The sequence below is a fragment of the Manacus candei genome, unplaced genomic scaffold (assembly GCF_025592945.1).
Source record: "Manacus candei isolate 608988 ecotype Guabito, Panama unplaced genomic scaffold, ASM2559294v1 h1tg000026l, whole genome shotgun sequence".
Taxonomy (NCBI): Eukaryota; Metazoa; Chordata; class Aves; order Passeriformes; family Pipridae; genus Manacus; species Manacus candei.
In genome coordinates, this window is record NW_026138074.1 from 5,934,259 (window position 1) to 5,951,204 (window position 16,946).

The 16,946-nt window shown below is 37.1% G+C and overlaps 1 protein-coding gene across 7 annotated transcripts in view; it reads right to left on the reverse strand.

Annotated features, from left to right (window-relative positions):
- Positions 1 to 16,946, reverse strand: part of RBMS3 (RNA binding motif single stranded interacting protein 3) — a 765,077-nt gene that overhangs the window by 135,943 nt on the left and 612,188 nt on the right. For all 7 annotated transcript variants that reach the window (XM_051789016.1, XM_051789015.1, XM_051789013.1 and 4 more), the window contains one exon: positions 8,455 to 8,534. In XM_051789016.1, the coding sequence (XP_051644976.1) occupies positions 8,455 to 8,534 (80 nt within the window). The remainder of the gene's footprint in view (positions 1 to 8,454; positions 8,535 to 16,946) is intronic.

A 16,946-nucleotide genomic window follows, 5' to 3' on the forward strand; every position in this document is an offset into this window, starting at 1 on the left:
TTCGAATTTAAAGGTGTTTAATGTGAAATCAAGTGGAAAAGTGTGAGAGAGGCAGTGAGGAGAAAGGAAGAATTTTTCTATGAAAGGTCTGAAAGGGAAATAATTTTCCTCAGCTAAAAAAAAAATCATGTAAAACACTTGCTGGATATTATTATTATTGAGCATAACACACTACAAGCCCGAGCAGTTAGTCTGTGCTCAGCCTTCCTCAAGTTGCCTTTTTAAATGAGTTTTAAACTAGTTGGCTCAGGTGTGACAACACTATACTGCAGCAGTACGGTCTGCAAAGCAGATGTACTCCATCATTTAAAGTGTCCTGAAGGGACCAATAAAGTAACGCAGGAGAGGAAGAAACAGGAGGAGTTGTGCCTCTGCTGGCCACAGCTGATGAAAAAGCAGAATTCCTCCCTGAAATTTGAATCATGTATAAACGACTTTACAATGTTCCACATTGTTTCATGCTCTGATTTGCATATTTTTATTTGCTTGTTTTGCTTTGTTTTAAATTGCCAGCCCTTTAGACCTAAACAATCTGAAATTCAAGCTGTGAGTCTTTCTGGCTCATAAATTTTGCCTGCCATAACACCTGTGCAACTCGTCTGTCTTGTCTTGGATTTTACAAGTGCATCCAAGGAACAGCACTGTCCCTGGACCAGAAACTTGTTGACACTTTTCCTGCTGATGTATGAGGCAAGACAGAATTCAGTACACACGCTCTCAGCTGTGCTGGTTATACAGCAGTAACGTATAGAAGAGACTTTTTTGTTCGTAAGCAAATATATCTGCCATTACACATGAACGGAATAGATTTTCTGAATTGGAGGATTTACTCTTAACAGCAAAAAATGCATTTTGAGTTAAAAGAAAGAAGGTATATATTAAAATTAATTTCGATAAACTGCGGCACAGTTCATTGCCAGTAGATACTGTGAATGAGAAAGGAATGCAGTTCTCTGTTTATGCTGCAAACTTCTGGAAATCTTCGGAAAGATATGACAGGTGATACTGTGACAGGAAGAAACAAGGAATAATCTTTTCTCATTTATATGCCATATTGTTCTCTAACTTTCATTCTTATAAACCAAGTGAAAGATCTTAATCCAAACTGCAGTACTGCTACTTTATACGCCATGACCTGAATTTCTGTGATATCACAAACTGATCTTATGCATTTTTTATTACTTCTAGTTACAAAGTAATAAAAAAACCCCAACCCTGTGAAAGACTTCCTCCTTAATTATACAGCCAGATTACAAAGCTCAGGATTCTATCCTATGTTTTTTTAAAATACAAAAAGATATGATTCTTTTCCAAAGAACCTACAGACCAGTACAAGCTCAAATGAAACACAACATAAATAAGTAACATATCAGATCTTTGAGACTGCCCCCATCATCAACAAGTTTATATATTTCTGGAAAAGTAGGTTTTAGAACACGTCAACACTCTGTCTTCTCTCACACAACTTCCCTCATGAGCTCAAACTACATGATTTAGCACTGGTACACATAATGTCTGAAACACAAATTAGCTCAACTTGCGTTCCTCTAAGAAATAAGCACATACCAGCTATTGGGGTTTATTGGGTAAACATCTAATTCTGTATCCTCCTAACCAAAGGGAGTCTTTTTTGAACTAAATGAAAATGTGATAAAATCTTGAGTAGATAGGAATTTTATTTTTTTTTGGTAGAAAAATATCCCTTGCCTTCAAACAATATAAATCATACACAATCTTCAAGATCCAAGAAATCTAGGAAATTTGGAATGGATCTTTGCAGCATGACATGGAAATGTGGGCTATGAAACCACAAGCATCTACGCAAATGTCAGCACAGGAAGGACAACTGAAGGTTACATAAACGTAGTTCTGATGAAAAAAAAAAAAAAAGAGCTAAAGACAGAGAAACCAGTCTTGTCCAGTGATACAAAATGACACACTTAACATTTGAAATTCTCAAGAATGCCATGAAGAAAACCAAATATCATTAGACTTTTGAAGTCTATGTTTTAAAGGAGAGAAACTTTGCAAGTCTAAGAAATACTTGATTTCAGTCAAAGTCACAACCTATTGGAAATCTATTGCTGCAGAGTCAGTACAGGCTGGATTAACTACAAAGGAGATTTGGCCAAGTACCGTAAGGAGGGCAAAGCCAGGAGCCTGAGCTGGTAGTGTGTGACAGCCGGGCTCTAAAAGGGAGAACAGAACATGGAGCAGCAATGAGGTTGGCCACATCACAGAAAGCCTGCACGAGCCACAAACCAAAGCCTCAGAGATGTAACCAGGGAACTGTTTTCTAAGAAAAAGGTTTCATATTTTCCACTAATTCAGTACCCATTCTGTAGTTTCTTGATTAGAAAGTCCATCTTTATGACCGTCTTCTACGAAGTCTGTGTGATCTTAACTGTTATGTGATGTCTGAAAAACGAAAACTTATTTCCCTAGGGACACTGTCTTCTGAGACCTGTATATAGCACTGAGGCACCTCTTAACATCCAACACAACCCAGGCAATAGGTCCACAGAGCCCATTCCGCACCGAACAGTTACACTGGCCTCATGGTCATCACAAGGACTCAAGCAGGACAGTGACAGAAGGAGTTAAAGATTTTAACTGTCTGTCAAAGATGAAGACTGGGAACCAACAGACATTAAAAAAATGTTCAGAGGGTTTGCGATGTGAAAGAAATTTCTCCTAACAATGAGCTGAGCATGTGCATCAATGGAGCACAGAATGTGAAAGATAACAGCAATTCCATAAAAAATGTCAGTCAGTAATTGGAAACAGAACAAATAAATAGAAAATCTGTTAAACAGGGTTTTTTTAAAAAAGTCTTTACATGGATCATATTTTCTGATACAGGAGGGAAGAATTTATATAGTGCAGTCAGCAGATAACAATGAAAAAACAAACCTGAATTCTTAGAAGGTAGACAATATAAGAGATTCAGATAACTAACATCATATACATGAAAGGAACTGAGAATACAAGCAAGAGAATTGGGGGTGTTTGAATAAAGACAATTTTTGAGGATAACAATATGTAATAGACAACCCCCTTCTAAAACTAGCTTCACTGAGTATTACCAGTACCAAACCTAGCAGAATACTCTTTATTCTAGGTTCTCTGTAGCATTCAACGAATGTTTAAAGGTAACTACAAACCCATACCTAGAGTTTGTAAGTTTAGAGTTTTGGCTGCTGTTTAAAACAGCAAAAACATATATATATATACAGACAGCCAGGTAGTGCCCCAAGAATATAGATTTGGAAGACTTTTCTCAGTTTTATGCATATATATGAACAGATAATTAAATAAAAAGATGAACACCAAGAAATGGGGGCAAAAAAGTTATCAGACAAAACATTTCAAGTTCATTCACTAAAAAACCACAATTTACAGCCTCACTAATTATTAGCTCATCCACTAAGAGAAAAACAGTGGAAGACGTTGTTAATACCCAGTTCACAGTTAACCCTCAAATGGAATACTGTTTTCTCAGGACCATTTTAGCCACAATCTCCTAGAAAACATGCTGCTCTAAATAGTGTATTCCAAATTCTACTTCTCTGAAGCAAAGATTAATTATTTGAATTTAGTCTCTGTGGTGGAAGAATCTAAGAGATAACCTAAGAGAAATATTTAAACTAAGTAGAGAGGCAGAAAATATCCATTCATTCTGGTGAAATGAGTCCATAAAAATGCAGTGCTTAGGACCCTTTCAAGAAAAAAAAATAAAGCATGGCCATTAATGATTAAAGCAAGATATGAGGTATTTGCAAATACATCCGTATTGTTGCAGATAATTTCTTTCCCTTTAAGAGTTTTTGCTCTAGTAAAAGTCAGTATCAAAATGCCACTATCACTTGTTACTTGTGGGTTTCTTAACCTACACAAGGATAGTACTTCCCTCTTCTTCCTTTTTATCAGATATTTTTTTAATCTGGCATTAGAATTAGCAACAAAAGCCCCTACAGAAGAATATTCTTGACCATGTATTGTAGCATTCATGTGTCTCAATTGTTTTAAATTTTCCCTGAAATAGGAACTGGCCTAATGTCTTCTGAAAACCCAAAGTATTTACAAAGCAAATGAAATTTAGGAAGTACTATAATGACTAGAAAATGCTGTGAGGGAGCATAATGGATGCATCAGCAGAGGATAATTACCGCAATTGAGGCATGTTCCCATGAAATTCCAGAGAGAAAAGTAAGAACTTGTTAAATCTTTGCACTAATTCAGAAAGAGAAAATGAAGTTATCTAAAGACATCCAAGGATACTGGGAGACGAACAAAAGCTCTGTGTAAATATCATACCCTAAGCTTGCCCATCCAAAGAGAAATCAATTTGTTACTGACAGACAAGCTAGGAATTTTTACTTGAACTCAGTGATTGCAAGATGTCATAGATTAGCAGGATTTTCATATTCACCAATGAAAATAGATGCAGCACTGAAAGAGAGAGCAAGCTACCTTCATCATTAGTAGTGCTCTTCACATCTTGATGGAGACGTACAGTGCCATAGTCTGATGCATTAATTTGCTGACTTCTCTTACAGAGTGGCAATGTGGGGCCTATGCAATAAGTTTCACATAAGGTTGCACTCTCTATAGGGAGAAAATATACCCAGCAGGCCTTGGTCTATTTATCTCAGAAAAGCAGTGCTAGTAAAGGGAAAACAAAAAAACCTCACAAATAAAACCCACTAAAATAATAATCACTCAAAGCTACACAGAATATTTATGAAGTTCACATGGAATCTGCCAGGCACTGAGATTTTGCAGATTTCTGGAGACAACTGTACTTTCTCAGTCTGAAAGAAATGCAAAGATATTAACTAATTATTTATGGGCCAACCAATTACTTTGTACTGTACATCTAAGACTGAACATCATGAAATGCTTATTAGTTGAGCAAGCAGGACAGTGGAACAATCCTTTTGGAATGGAATGAAGCCAAGGAGTCAGATGGAGAAGGATCCTTAATGAGAATAATTCACTAACACAGACACAATACTGCTCAATTTATCTAGGAATTATACAACTGATGAGCAAAATATTTCAAGAGTCAGAAAATAACCCGTACATTATCACTGAGTTGAAGCAGAGTGATTTGGAGCTGCAAGTGCTCAGTTCTGTGATTTTTAAGAGACAACAGGCAGTAACTGAAGTTAGAAAATCAAACAGGGATAAATGTATTTTTGCCTTGGGAACATGCAGAATACAGAGTCTCCAGAGTGTCCAGTGTACCCTCCTTTTCTTGAAGATGCAACACTGCTTTCCTGCTGTACTGTTGGGCTGGATCAGCTTAGATGTACTTGGACTCAAACATCCAGATACACAACAGTTACTCTCTTGTAACTTCTTTCTTACTTCCAACAACACAAAAAAAATGTTGTAAAAAAAATACATATCCAACTAAATTTACATCTCATTTGCCAAGAAAAAACCCAACAGTTGAAAAAGAGCTCTGTATCCAAAATGAATGTTTGGGTAGATATAACTAAGTCATGGTCCACAATTTATTCTGCCAAGAAAGCCAAAGCCATAGTGTCCAATCTTTCTGACAGGCTGTTCAGCATCATGTGAAAGCTACCTACTCCAGTCCTTCTTCCATCATGACTTGGTAATCAGGCAAAACTGTCCCTGGAACACATGAGCATTTTATCCTGTAAACATGGTAATCTTACAAACATACATCCCACAAGATGTATGGGTGACACAACACCAGGATCACAACTCGGGGAATCCAATTGGGGAACACAGCGCAGATGGAAGCGAGCTGCCAAAATGATTTGTCTGATTCACAATCCCACTGCCTCAGGCCAGTACAAAATGGCCTGCAGCAGGCTGATTTCCTTCTTGATGGGCCTCCAGCAACCTTCTATTAGCTGGCAAACCTGAACCAGAACACTACAGCTTGGATGAGAGATGTGGACAAAAATGCAAACCCCTCCCAGTTCACTGCTACACCTGAAAGAAATCCAGCTGAAAATCCAAAATCAATGTAATTTAACCCTAAAAGGATTGATTCATTTCCTCTCTCAGCAAGAGTAGGTCTCTGAGAAGCAGAGGTTAGTAACAGATAGTGTGACATACTTCTGCTAATGTTCTCCAGCTCCTCATTTTTAACTGCTATCCATAAAGAGGTCACAGCAATAACTAGAGATGATTCTCTTTTTATGCCAATTACTGAGATGATGGGAGTATCATTTTCAGACTCTGATTGTGATTTTCCAAGTACACTAGGAGACTTGATTTTCCTTCCTCTTCCATGCAGGAAGATAAGCAACTGCCAAGAGGGGAATAAAGCGAGACACTCCTATCTTTGCTGAGAGTATTAAATACAGGTTCATAGCACAGATGTATAAACCAAGTACAAGCCTTAACAGGAATCTATGTCAAGAAGAAGAAACTAAGAGTGAGTATTCTTTTGCACTGGATCAAAGGTAAATTAATATGATCCTTTGAATCACCTCAACTGCAAGTGTTGAATACAACAAATCTTATAATTATGGTTTTAAAGAGTGCCCTACTCTAATAATGAGGCACAAATAGTCTATTTTATGTGGATTAAATACCCTATGACAATTTCTAATGCTCTGTGTTTGGAGCTACAAAATCTGTCTCCCAAAACTTAAGTACAAAATAGGATCTTACCTAGTGCATAGTTGAGTGAGTTCAGTTACTGGTTCAGTGACTTTGTCACAAGATGCTTTAGGCTATACCTGAGTCTGAACAGTACTCAGGTAAATAAAAACTCTTAAAATTGTAACTTCCCAAATAATCCTTGCAACTAAATGCCACCTGATAAAAATAATCACAAGAGAAACTTTGTAGATAATCTTTCCACATGGACACCTTCTTCAAGAAACTAAGAGCTGATTAATGTCCTTCAAGAAAGCATCAAAAATTATAGCCATTAAAATCTAATTTCAGTGTATCTCTTGGAACAGAAGTAATCATGCTATCTTATCAAGACTCCTATATTGATATTCCACACTGTTCATGTTGAATACCCAGTATATTCCTGATTAATTAAAAAATTAAAAAAGAAGGAAAAAAGAAAATTTATTTTCAATTTCTAGCTTTCATTCTTTACCATGTAGCCTTTTTTGTCTCAAGCAGGCTCTGTAAGAACATCTACTTTATTTCTGGATCTAATGATGTCTCTCTGAGACAATTGGGAATGTGACCATAAAGGGTTATCATGACAAAGCTGGACTTACTAATTCCTTGCTATTCACACTCTTTCCATTGGGTGTTGCTATGATATTAAACAGATTACTACTGGGACTCAATGTATGCATACAGAATAGCATGCTAAGTTCTCTGCCTATGTTGCTTTGCCCATTGTTCTATGCAGCCCAATTCTGTTGCCCTTCACAAAGCTGATGGTGTAATTCATTAGATGGTGCTGAGAAAAATTGTCAGTGACTACTTTCAAAAAAAAAAATCATAAAATGGAGTCCTGCAGCATGTACTAAAAGCTTTATATTCTTTCATGAAGGTGATATGACTAAGGTTATATGTGCATTGCAGCACTCAATTAATGTACACAGTAGCTGTGCAGATGGCTCTTTTTTAATTAGAGCATTTAGTGCATCTTCTGCACAAAGAACTAGGCAATGAATAAGGAGGAATTTAATGAAAGTAACCAAAAAAGGAAATATTTTAATGAAAGTTTGGGGAGGGGGAGGGAGAAAGAGATAATAACTTAGGACACAATTCTTGCAATTATTTCCTGTACATTGGATGCAGCTCTTCAGACAACCCAAATGAGATATCTTTGCAGATCTGTGGCCTTGGGGAGGTCTTGTCAAGCACTAAGTATCAGGTAACTGATCGCTAAACTTTGCACAGCTGAGGGACACACAGATGACAGCTGAAGATTTGAAAAACAAAATAATGGCTGAAACTTGACTTTCAATGTGGCAATGAAAGAATACACCAATGAGAGTATTCTATGGGTATTATGAGAAAACATTAAGATTTCAGTAAGTTATGGCAAGTACAAATGGTATAAAAAAGTATATTTAGCATCACTAACCAGTAAGTGTAAAGAATATAAAGTTACTACAACCTGAAATCCTGGCTATTTTATAACCTATAACATAGTTGCTCATCTAAGTATATTACTAGTTTGTTAGAAAAGCACCAGCATTATGTGGCCTAATTGGGGAAAAAAACCCAACAACATTTAAAAACATTTAAACAACAACATTAATGTTATATGTTCTTAAATTTACTGCTGTCAGGCACAAATTCTTGAAGCATACAAACTTGGGCAAGAAAGAAAATGCTACAGGTCATAAATGATAGGCTTCAACCAGAGAAGTTATATGTCCTTTTAGCAGGGGCAGTAATTTAAGACACTCTCAACACAAATTTCAGTATTTCTGTATTCTAAACTCTTCAGTGAATTTTAAATTTCACAATGATGGCTAGACTTACCTGGTAGACCAGGTGGGGTTTTCAGATATTTGCCATTAAAATGTTGAATTACTACTTCACATTTTTCTGTAGACTCCATTCTGGAAAAGAGAAGAGAGTGGAATATGGGTAGAGCCTATATGTGTTACTAGAATATTATGAAAGTACTCAGTCAGCAAAAACAAAAAGCAAAAGGAGAAAAAAAGGACAAGCACAGATGCTGAGAGAAATCTTCAAAGCTGCTCTTGCTGATTTCTGTGGAGAAACGAGTTGAGCTCATTATGATACAGTGTGACTTGGGAGGAGGACCTGCCACCCTCACAGTCTGCAGCTGCACTCCTGGCTGTGTGTGAGCTGCAATAGTGTCAATGAACAGTCCCCTCTTCCCTCTGGGGAATCACCCTGAACAAGGAGAGTCTTTATGCTCTCAGGTGCTGCTTGGAAAGGCAAAAGATGTGTTTGTAGACTCCTTGTATACTCAAAATAACTTCAAACAAAAGAAATGAATTACAGAATTTGGAGAAGAACACAGAGGATGAAACAACAATTATTGAGGATTACAATGTTAAAAAACAACCTGCAAAGACAGACTGTATAGCAAAACCAAAGGCAATGCATATATGTCCATTACAACATGAAGCCAAATACTGGGTGAAGATAATAATTTACATGTAACGCTGGCAGGGAAAATGTCTTACCCTTCATCTCATATGACCTCAGGATAACTTTCAGCATTGAGACATTAAAGCATTAAGAGTAAATTGGTACGCATATTTTTTAAGAAATATAAGGAATACAAAGCTACTAGTCAAATCCCAAATCATGGTTATACCACATCTGGGAAATTACCATTCTTTCAGGTCTTGTAAATTAACTGCATACTAGTTCAGAGAACGGTTGACTTTGCTACAGAGCGGGTACAGAAACTCTGAAAAGAGGAAAGAGAGAAATGTAAAGCTAATAATTTCTTAGAAAAATAGTGTTATGTCCAGTGCTCCTTCAATACACCAGTGGTTACCTCCAGGTGCTCTCCATAAAATAACTCCACTGACACATATATTGCTTACTTCTCACCAGTCTATATCTTGTTTAAATGAATTTATCCACCATGCTTCATGGCATTTGGTTTTTGGAAAGAGTGGCTCACATACAGCAGCAGCAGTTTGTCTCCCAGGATACAATTTTGCCAGAGTTCGAAGGACCACCCCATACCACTGAAAAAAACTAATTTAAGGATCCTGCTTGCCTGTTTTAAGTCTTTGAGGAAGTCAAAGTCTTTCATCCTTTTGTTTCAAGTGAAGTAATTAAAAATTGCCCCTTCCATGTTGTATCACTGCATATCATGTGGGCTGAGCTATTTCTACAAGCACAAAGACAGCGACTTAGACTGTTCACTTTGGCTTCATTCAGATTTAACTAAGTGAATGTCTGCACCGAACCTTTAGAGACTCTTGTCTCTGAAAGAATAAATGCAATAAAAGTCTGTTTTCTGTAGCTGCAGGCACTTGGTGTCAAACCATGTTATGTTGCACCACACAGCAGTGACAATTTCATTTTAATACATGGGGTACATTTTAACAAGCCAAAGCAGTCCTTGCAAAGAATGCAATATATAAGCTGCCAAGTGAAAGAGACTCAGTGCACTTCATGCATTTTATGAGGGAAGAGAATAAAAGTGAAACCCACAGTGTTCTGGGATAAAAAGGCCATCATTCGAATAGCACTCTGAAAAAGAATGTGCACATTTTCTTCTCAAGTTTCACAATTAGCGGTTCTCAAATGCCATTGCCAGCTATCTGTAATCTGGCACACGCTTCGCTTGAAACCGACACTGGCATTATCGACTCGGTTTGAAAAGGCAGCACAATAGACAAAGCCCTCTATACATGTTCCCTTCAGATGTGTTGCTGAGTAACAACTGCATCCATCCCTCATCCGCCCCACCTGAGTCCTCGCGTGCTTCCTGCAGTATGAGCCTGTGGGGATAGACTTCCCTCCCGGTCGTGCCACGGTTGGTCAGATAGCCACTCACTAATCAGGATGGCATCTATCACAGGGCCACTGAAGTACAAATTATAATTTACACTTGCCCACAATACTCCTTTTTTAGAAATAACCCATTCAAATTGTGTTCTTCAAGATGATTAGCCCACTGACTGACTGGGAAGAGTCAGAGGCATAGCGCAAGTACATGTATTACTAAAATTGTATGATACTTGCTATAACAAGACCCTCATTTTAGTTTAGTTAAAATTCTGATCAACATGAACCACTTAGGTGGCAATGTCTACGGCAGGCACCTACACGTGAGTTGAACCTGTCTGCACACATCGATTCAGATATTACACTTTCTCTCGTTTTATCCATAAAGATTAGCCATATCTAGGCAGAGGCCCAATAAAAATATACTTTTCTCAGGTCCCCACTAATAAATTCCATCTATTTTTTCTTCAAAAAGCTGTGGCACTCCTCTGCTGTAGAACGTGTTTGGAATTATTCTTCTCATCTGAGATAGACATGTTTCAAAATGTTGCTTGAGACTATTATTTAATAAAAATATCACTAATGGAATTGTTACATGTTAAAAGCCTCTAGGGGACAGGTTTTCTATAAAACAATGTCATTGGAGTCCAGGTAAACCTGGGAGAAGAGCACTCTAAAATACATTTTTTTAATATTAGGGCTTTTTTCATAATTGATAGAACAAAAATATGACCAAATATAATATTCTGGATAAAAGATAAATATCTTGGATGCTTCAAACACTTCTATTGAAAGATACAGGTATTCAACACTCCTGCTGGAAAGAGAAGTACATCAGCTTCACATGATATTAGAAATTTCCTTCTGATTAGATAATTTGTGAAGTGTATTTTCAAATTCCTTTCAACAGTATGTTTTTGGTGCTGATCATAAGAGGATCTAAGACAATAATACATGTTTAAATGCAATTGAGGGATAACTATAATGCATCTGAGCATTACTTTGAACCAGGAAATGCACTGTAGGAGAAAAATTATCAAAGCCATAGACTTTTATGATTTTTTAAAGCCACAGGTAATGATCTAAACCCAAATAAACTAGTAAAGCCATGAGAATTTATTTTTACCTGTGTCTATATATCTCCCAGTTCTGGAAACTAAGTTTTAAAGTTCCCAAATACAACATAAGTAATGAGACTGTCTATATTCTATTCTATTTGAACGGAAGTAAATTTTTAAAAATCTGTACAGTGTTTTTATGATTTTTTTTTCTAGTCAGAGTTTTTAAATTAAAGATATGTCAATAGGATTAGTAAAAGAACAACAAAAAACCAAAAACCAAAACAAACAAACAAAAACCCAACCAACCAACCAAACAAAAAAAACCCAACAAAAAAACAACAACCAAAACCCAATCCCAAACAAAAACAGGGTATGCTTAAACAAGTATCAGTACCAAGTAATTTGATGTTCACATCTTGCTGCTGAATATTTATTTTAATTTAAAAACTTTATATTACTCTCTCTACAGACCATAGCACCAAAGCAGGCATTACGTTTTGTTATAAGTAATAGGGAATATTTAACAGAAAAGAAGAGAAAAAAAAAAAGAGAAGAGAAGAGAAGAGAAGAGAAGAGAAGAGAAGAGAAGAGAAGAGAAGAGAAGAGAAGAGAAGAGAAGAGAAGAGAAGAGAAGAGAAGAGAAGAGAAGAGAAGAGAAGAGAAGAGAAGAGAAGAGAAGAGAAGAGAAGAGAAGAGAAGAGAAGAGAAGAGAAGAGAAGAGAAGAGAAGAGAAGAGAAGAGAAGAGAAGAGAAGAGGAAAAGAAAATTATTAAAAAAAACCCTAAAGCATAAACATAAACCATGTTTATTATATGGATTGATACTGTGTCAAGATAAAATTTAATAAAAATTTATATATACAGAATAACATGATGATTACATAATTATTACCTAGAAATATTCAGTACCATGTAATTACCAGTCAGTGGAAAAATGTGGGTTTGTTTTACATATACCCTATAGTCACTTTGCTTAATAATAATAATGTAAATGAGAATCAGGACTATATCTTTTTATATACAGAGTAACTATTAAAGATTTAATTGTTACTACCACATTTATGTTATGATCTACATATGAATATTGGTTTTGTTTATAAGAGCAGAAATAATAAATCTTGGAGGACAGTGTTTCCTTACTATTTAAGGCATTTTGCAAAGATGGAAGGTAGGCAGTAGCAGTATTATTCCGTCCAAAGAACTGAGGTCATAGTCAGAATACACACCAAAGAACTCAATTTCTTTAGCATATCAAAAAGATCACTAGAGGGACAGTCTGCTGGCAGTGCATAAGTATCTTTGTGGGGAGGATAAACTAGGTAGCAAGTAGTGCTTTAATCTTCCTGAGGAAGTTGTGACAAGAACTAGACAAATTTGAAAGAGAAATTAGGCAGAAACATTTAACTGCAAGGAAGTTGATCCATTGGCAGACATTAGACAGAAAACAAGTGCTTCTTTTTTTTCTGGTTGATGGCTTCAAATCACTTCTGAAAGTCTTATTTTAGTAAATGGCAAGTATTACCTCAATATTAGGTAACTGGGAGTATTTCAACTGTCTATGATATAAAAGACGTCAGGCAAAATGATCTTCTGGTCTCAAATACTCTAAAGGTACAAGATAGTTTTGATTAGCATGAGGTTTCTTAGTGCCTCTTTATGTTCTACTCTTCATCTTTCTATGGAAACATTTCACTTATTTTTTAATTTACTTTGGTCTTTCAATTCCAGACATTCTAAGATCTGGATATTGCTGCAATTTGTGATTTTCTCCTCCCCTGTAACTGACTTAGGTATTATATCTCCCCAACTCTTCAGCTGGTAAGAGACTGCTTCAAGATGTTTGTACTTTTTGGGTTGAATCCATTTTATGCTGGAAAAAACTATTTCCTTTGTCACTTATAGCCTAAGAAGAGATTTATTTTGACAAGTTCTCCTCATTGCTCACAAATTGTAACTTTTCCCAACATGTCTTGCCTGTATATTCTTCACCTCTTTGCTTGAACAACAGAAGGTTGTTTACTATCTCAGATAAATATATAAATACAGAAACCACTCCTCTTCTCTGGGGATATGGTCCATTCTATACCTTGCAGAATGACCCAGTATGCCAAGGTGACCATCTTGAGCTGCCTGAGTATCTCTGCACTACAGTATCTGTATCTACAGTGCTCTCTATAGAGAAATCTCTTTGGTTCAGAAGAGATCTAATAAAACTAAATGACACCTACACTATACTGAGAAATCATGAAAGATGCACCCAGAGTGTTTAAATGCCTCACTACAGATCCCTCCAGCTGGTTTACAAAGGGACAGAAGAGTCTCCTTGATGTGTACCTTTGCTCTGAGGTGACAGCTAATTGAGAATCTCTTGATTTCGGTCGTTTGCTGGAACAGCATCATAACATTCTTTTATGACAGTTTGTGTTGGACAAATTTTCTCATGTTACTGAAAAAGAATAGTATGAACACAGTCTTTTCCACACAGAGCCAGGCTGATTTATGCTACTGTCTTCACAGTCTCAGGTTAAGTATTATACTGGTGCCCGCCAGCAGTGCAATACTTGACTGTCTGACTGTCAGCATTTCCATCATAAATTTCTGTTTTCAGAAGCTTATGACTTCGTTATAAAATGTCGCTTGGGGGAGTGAATCTTGCAAGGTCATTTTAAGTTACAAGACAGCAAACAAAATAAAAAAGTTAGTGGTTTCTAACACTTTCTTTGCACTTTATCACTTTAAAGGACCTACAAAATGCCTTTTCTGCTGTTCAGCTAAGTGTGGCACATGTATGTATGGTATTATTAATACTACTATCTCTATAGGGAGGATACTTATATAGTACTTGAATGGTATTTTACTATGGGTTTATAAAAAACAATTTTTATTTAATAGGTACCAGTTAAGTCCTCCCCCGAGGTATATCCCAGCATCTCCTTGCTCCCTTTTCCATGTCCCAAGGAGTTCTTCAATTAAACTCAAAACACCTCAGGCTTTGATTATGCAAATTGTTCAGCCAAATTATTTGATGGCTCCTAACTTTCCTTGTTCCACCCTCATCACCTTTCAGAGCTTCATATCCATTTTCATCTTATGGAGCCCCACTGATATTTGTCTAGGGATCCTGACCCACCTGTCCTTCTCTGGAGTTTGCTTCTCCCTGAAAGTGCAGTTCCATGCCTATCAATTTTCTTAGGGGTGTACACAGTGTACCAAAATCCGGTCCAGGTTGCAATACCAGATGAAAATGTGAGAGTCTCCTCATACAGACCTCCCCAGCACCCTGCAGTGTTGCTCTCCTTTCAGACAGGCCTTTCAATGGAATTTCAGCAGCACAGGCATTGGAATGTTTTACAGATATCACAAAAAGTCTTTGGGGCACATTTGGGATTTCCAGTTTCACCTGAGACATTAAATTATAAAGCAATTTCCTGGCTAAGACATAGGATGTGACAGATCATTCTTCTGACTGACAGTAGGAATGATCCTTACAATATCTAAGCCTGCACTACCGCCCCAGCTGATGGATTTGTTCAAGCTAAATTTACAGCACCTTTTCAACTGCCTTCAATTAAACCCTTGAATAAGGAAGAACAAAGCATTTTCCCTCTTCATGAATGCATCCTTAAACTGCCTGGATGTTCTTCATCCCGTGGTGCTGCTGACACTTCTCTGTCTCCAAAGTAGCATCATCACTGATTCTCAGAAATCCCTTCTAAATATTCCACCTTTCATTTGGCAAAACAGCACCACTGCTTTGCCTCCACCATAATTGTGTTATTTCTTTATCTTCTCCCACCTCAACATCTGGAACTCATCCTTTGTGGGCCTGTGGAAAGCCAGGTCTTTCAGCATATACAATTACCTCTTTATAAATGGCAACACATCTTCAGGATGAAGATAAATATTTCCCTCTATGCTCTCAGTACCTTTCCCTATCCAGTAATTCCAGCCTCCCTGAAAGACCTTCTCACTCCCCTGATTGCCTTTTTATTCATACCATCAACAGCACTACTAATGTTCTGTTTGCCAAATTCATATGATATCAGCTTTAAAGTTTTATCTTGACATAAGTCTTCAAATCCACTTTCTGTGGCTTTTTTCCCTTTGTTTTTTTCGCTTTGTTTCATTTTGTTTTTGTTTTTCTTTTTTTTTTTTTTTGAGAATGAAGGACTATGATTTTTTTCTAAGTTCTAAAGAATATACTTATATTTTTAAAATGAGAGATCAGATGCTGAAATTATTAGATGACTCCCAGCAACAGGGATTTAAGAAAAACAGCTACAAATTTAAATGCTGTGATGAAATCTGTGTGAGGGTAACACTGTGTCATTCCCTCTTTTGACACGCAATCTTATGACAGACTGCACTCAAAGCTTCTCATCCACAGTGTCTCCTTTTTCCAATATCCTGGCATTTCTTCCCCCTCCTACTTTTTATTTCTCTTTCTTCTCTGTGTTTAGTCCCAGCTTTTGCTTGCCACTGTCAACAGAAGCACATGCTGCCAAATGACAACAGCAACACAACCCCTGTGGAATGCCAGCTCCCACAGAGAACCTGAAGCCAGGTAGGGTAGCCTTGAAGGACAAAGTATGAGCCAGAGGTGCAGTAGAGGCAGGTGTCCAGGGCTTACAGCATGGATACACTTCTGTGAAGCCACAGTCGGAGTCTAAAGCTTCCCTTCTCTGGGCCCTTGCTCATAACTCTCCTCCCCAAAATCTCTCCTGGGGGGTACTCAGGCACAGTTGGCTCAGGCCACAGTGAAAGGCTCTGGAAAGTTTTGGGAAAATCTGCTCAGTTGCTTTTGAGGGACGAAAAAGAGAGGAAATACTTTCACAGCTTAACTTTCACTTCAAGCTAGTTTTGTATGCACATACTTTAAAGGAGGCTCTTAATGTCGCCAGACATTACTCAGATAATTTTGATCCAAGAACATTTGAAGTTATCCCGGTTATAAATGATTAAGTAGCCACCTGCTGTACTATAAAACTGCTAATAATACCCATTTAGGAGAAAAGTGCGACAATAGCTGCCTTACCTTAAGACTTTACTTCTGATTGCTTTTGAATGAACACACTTATTTTGAGATTGACTATTTCCATAATTGGGTAGACTCAAAAAGTGAATTTTAATCATCATAGCACCTAACTAATAACTTTGAAACATCAAATTTCAGAATTGCTGGATGCTACAGCATTTTAGTGTATGCAAATTTAACTTTTTCACCTGTGTTTCTGTGGCTCAGTTAAGAGCTATGCTAAGCAGCACGGCACATTCCACAAGCAGGAAAGACATACTGTGATAAAAGGCCGCAAGTCAGAAGGTACAATAGCCAGGATCCCCATATGGGTTGCTGATCTGAACTTCTAAAATATTATTTGGACTGGAAATCCAGCTTCCATCCCCTACCTGTACAGCACTGGTACCCACTTAACATGTGCTCATACTGTAGGTACACTAGAATGAAACCTTC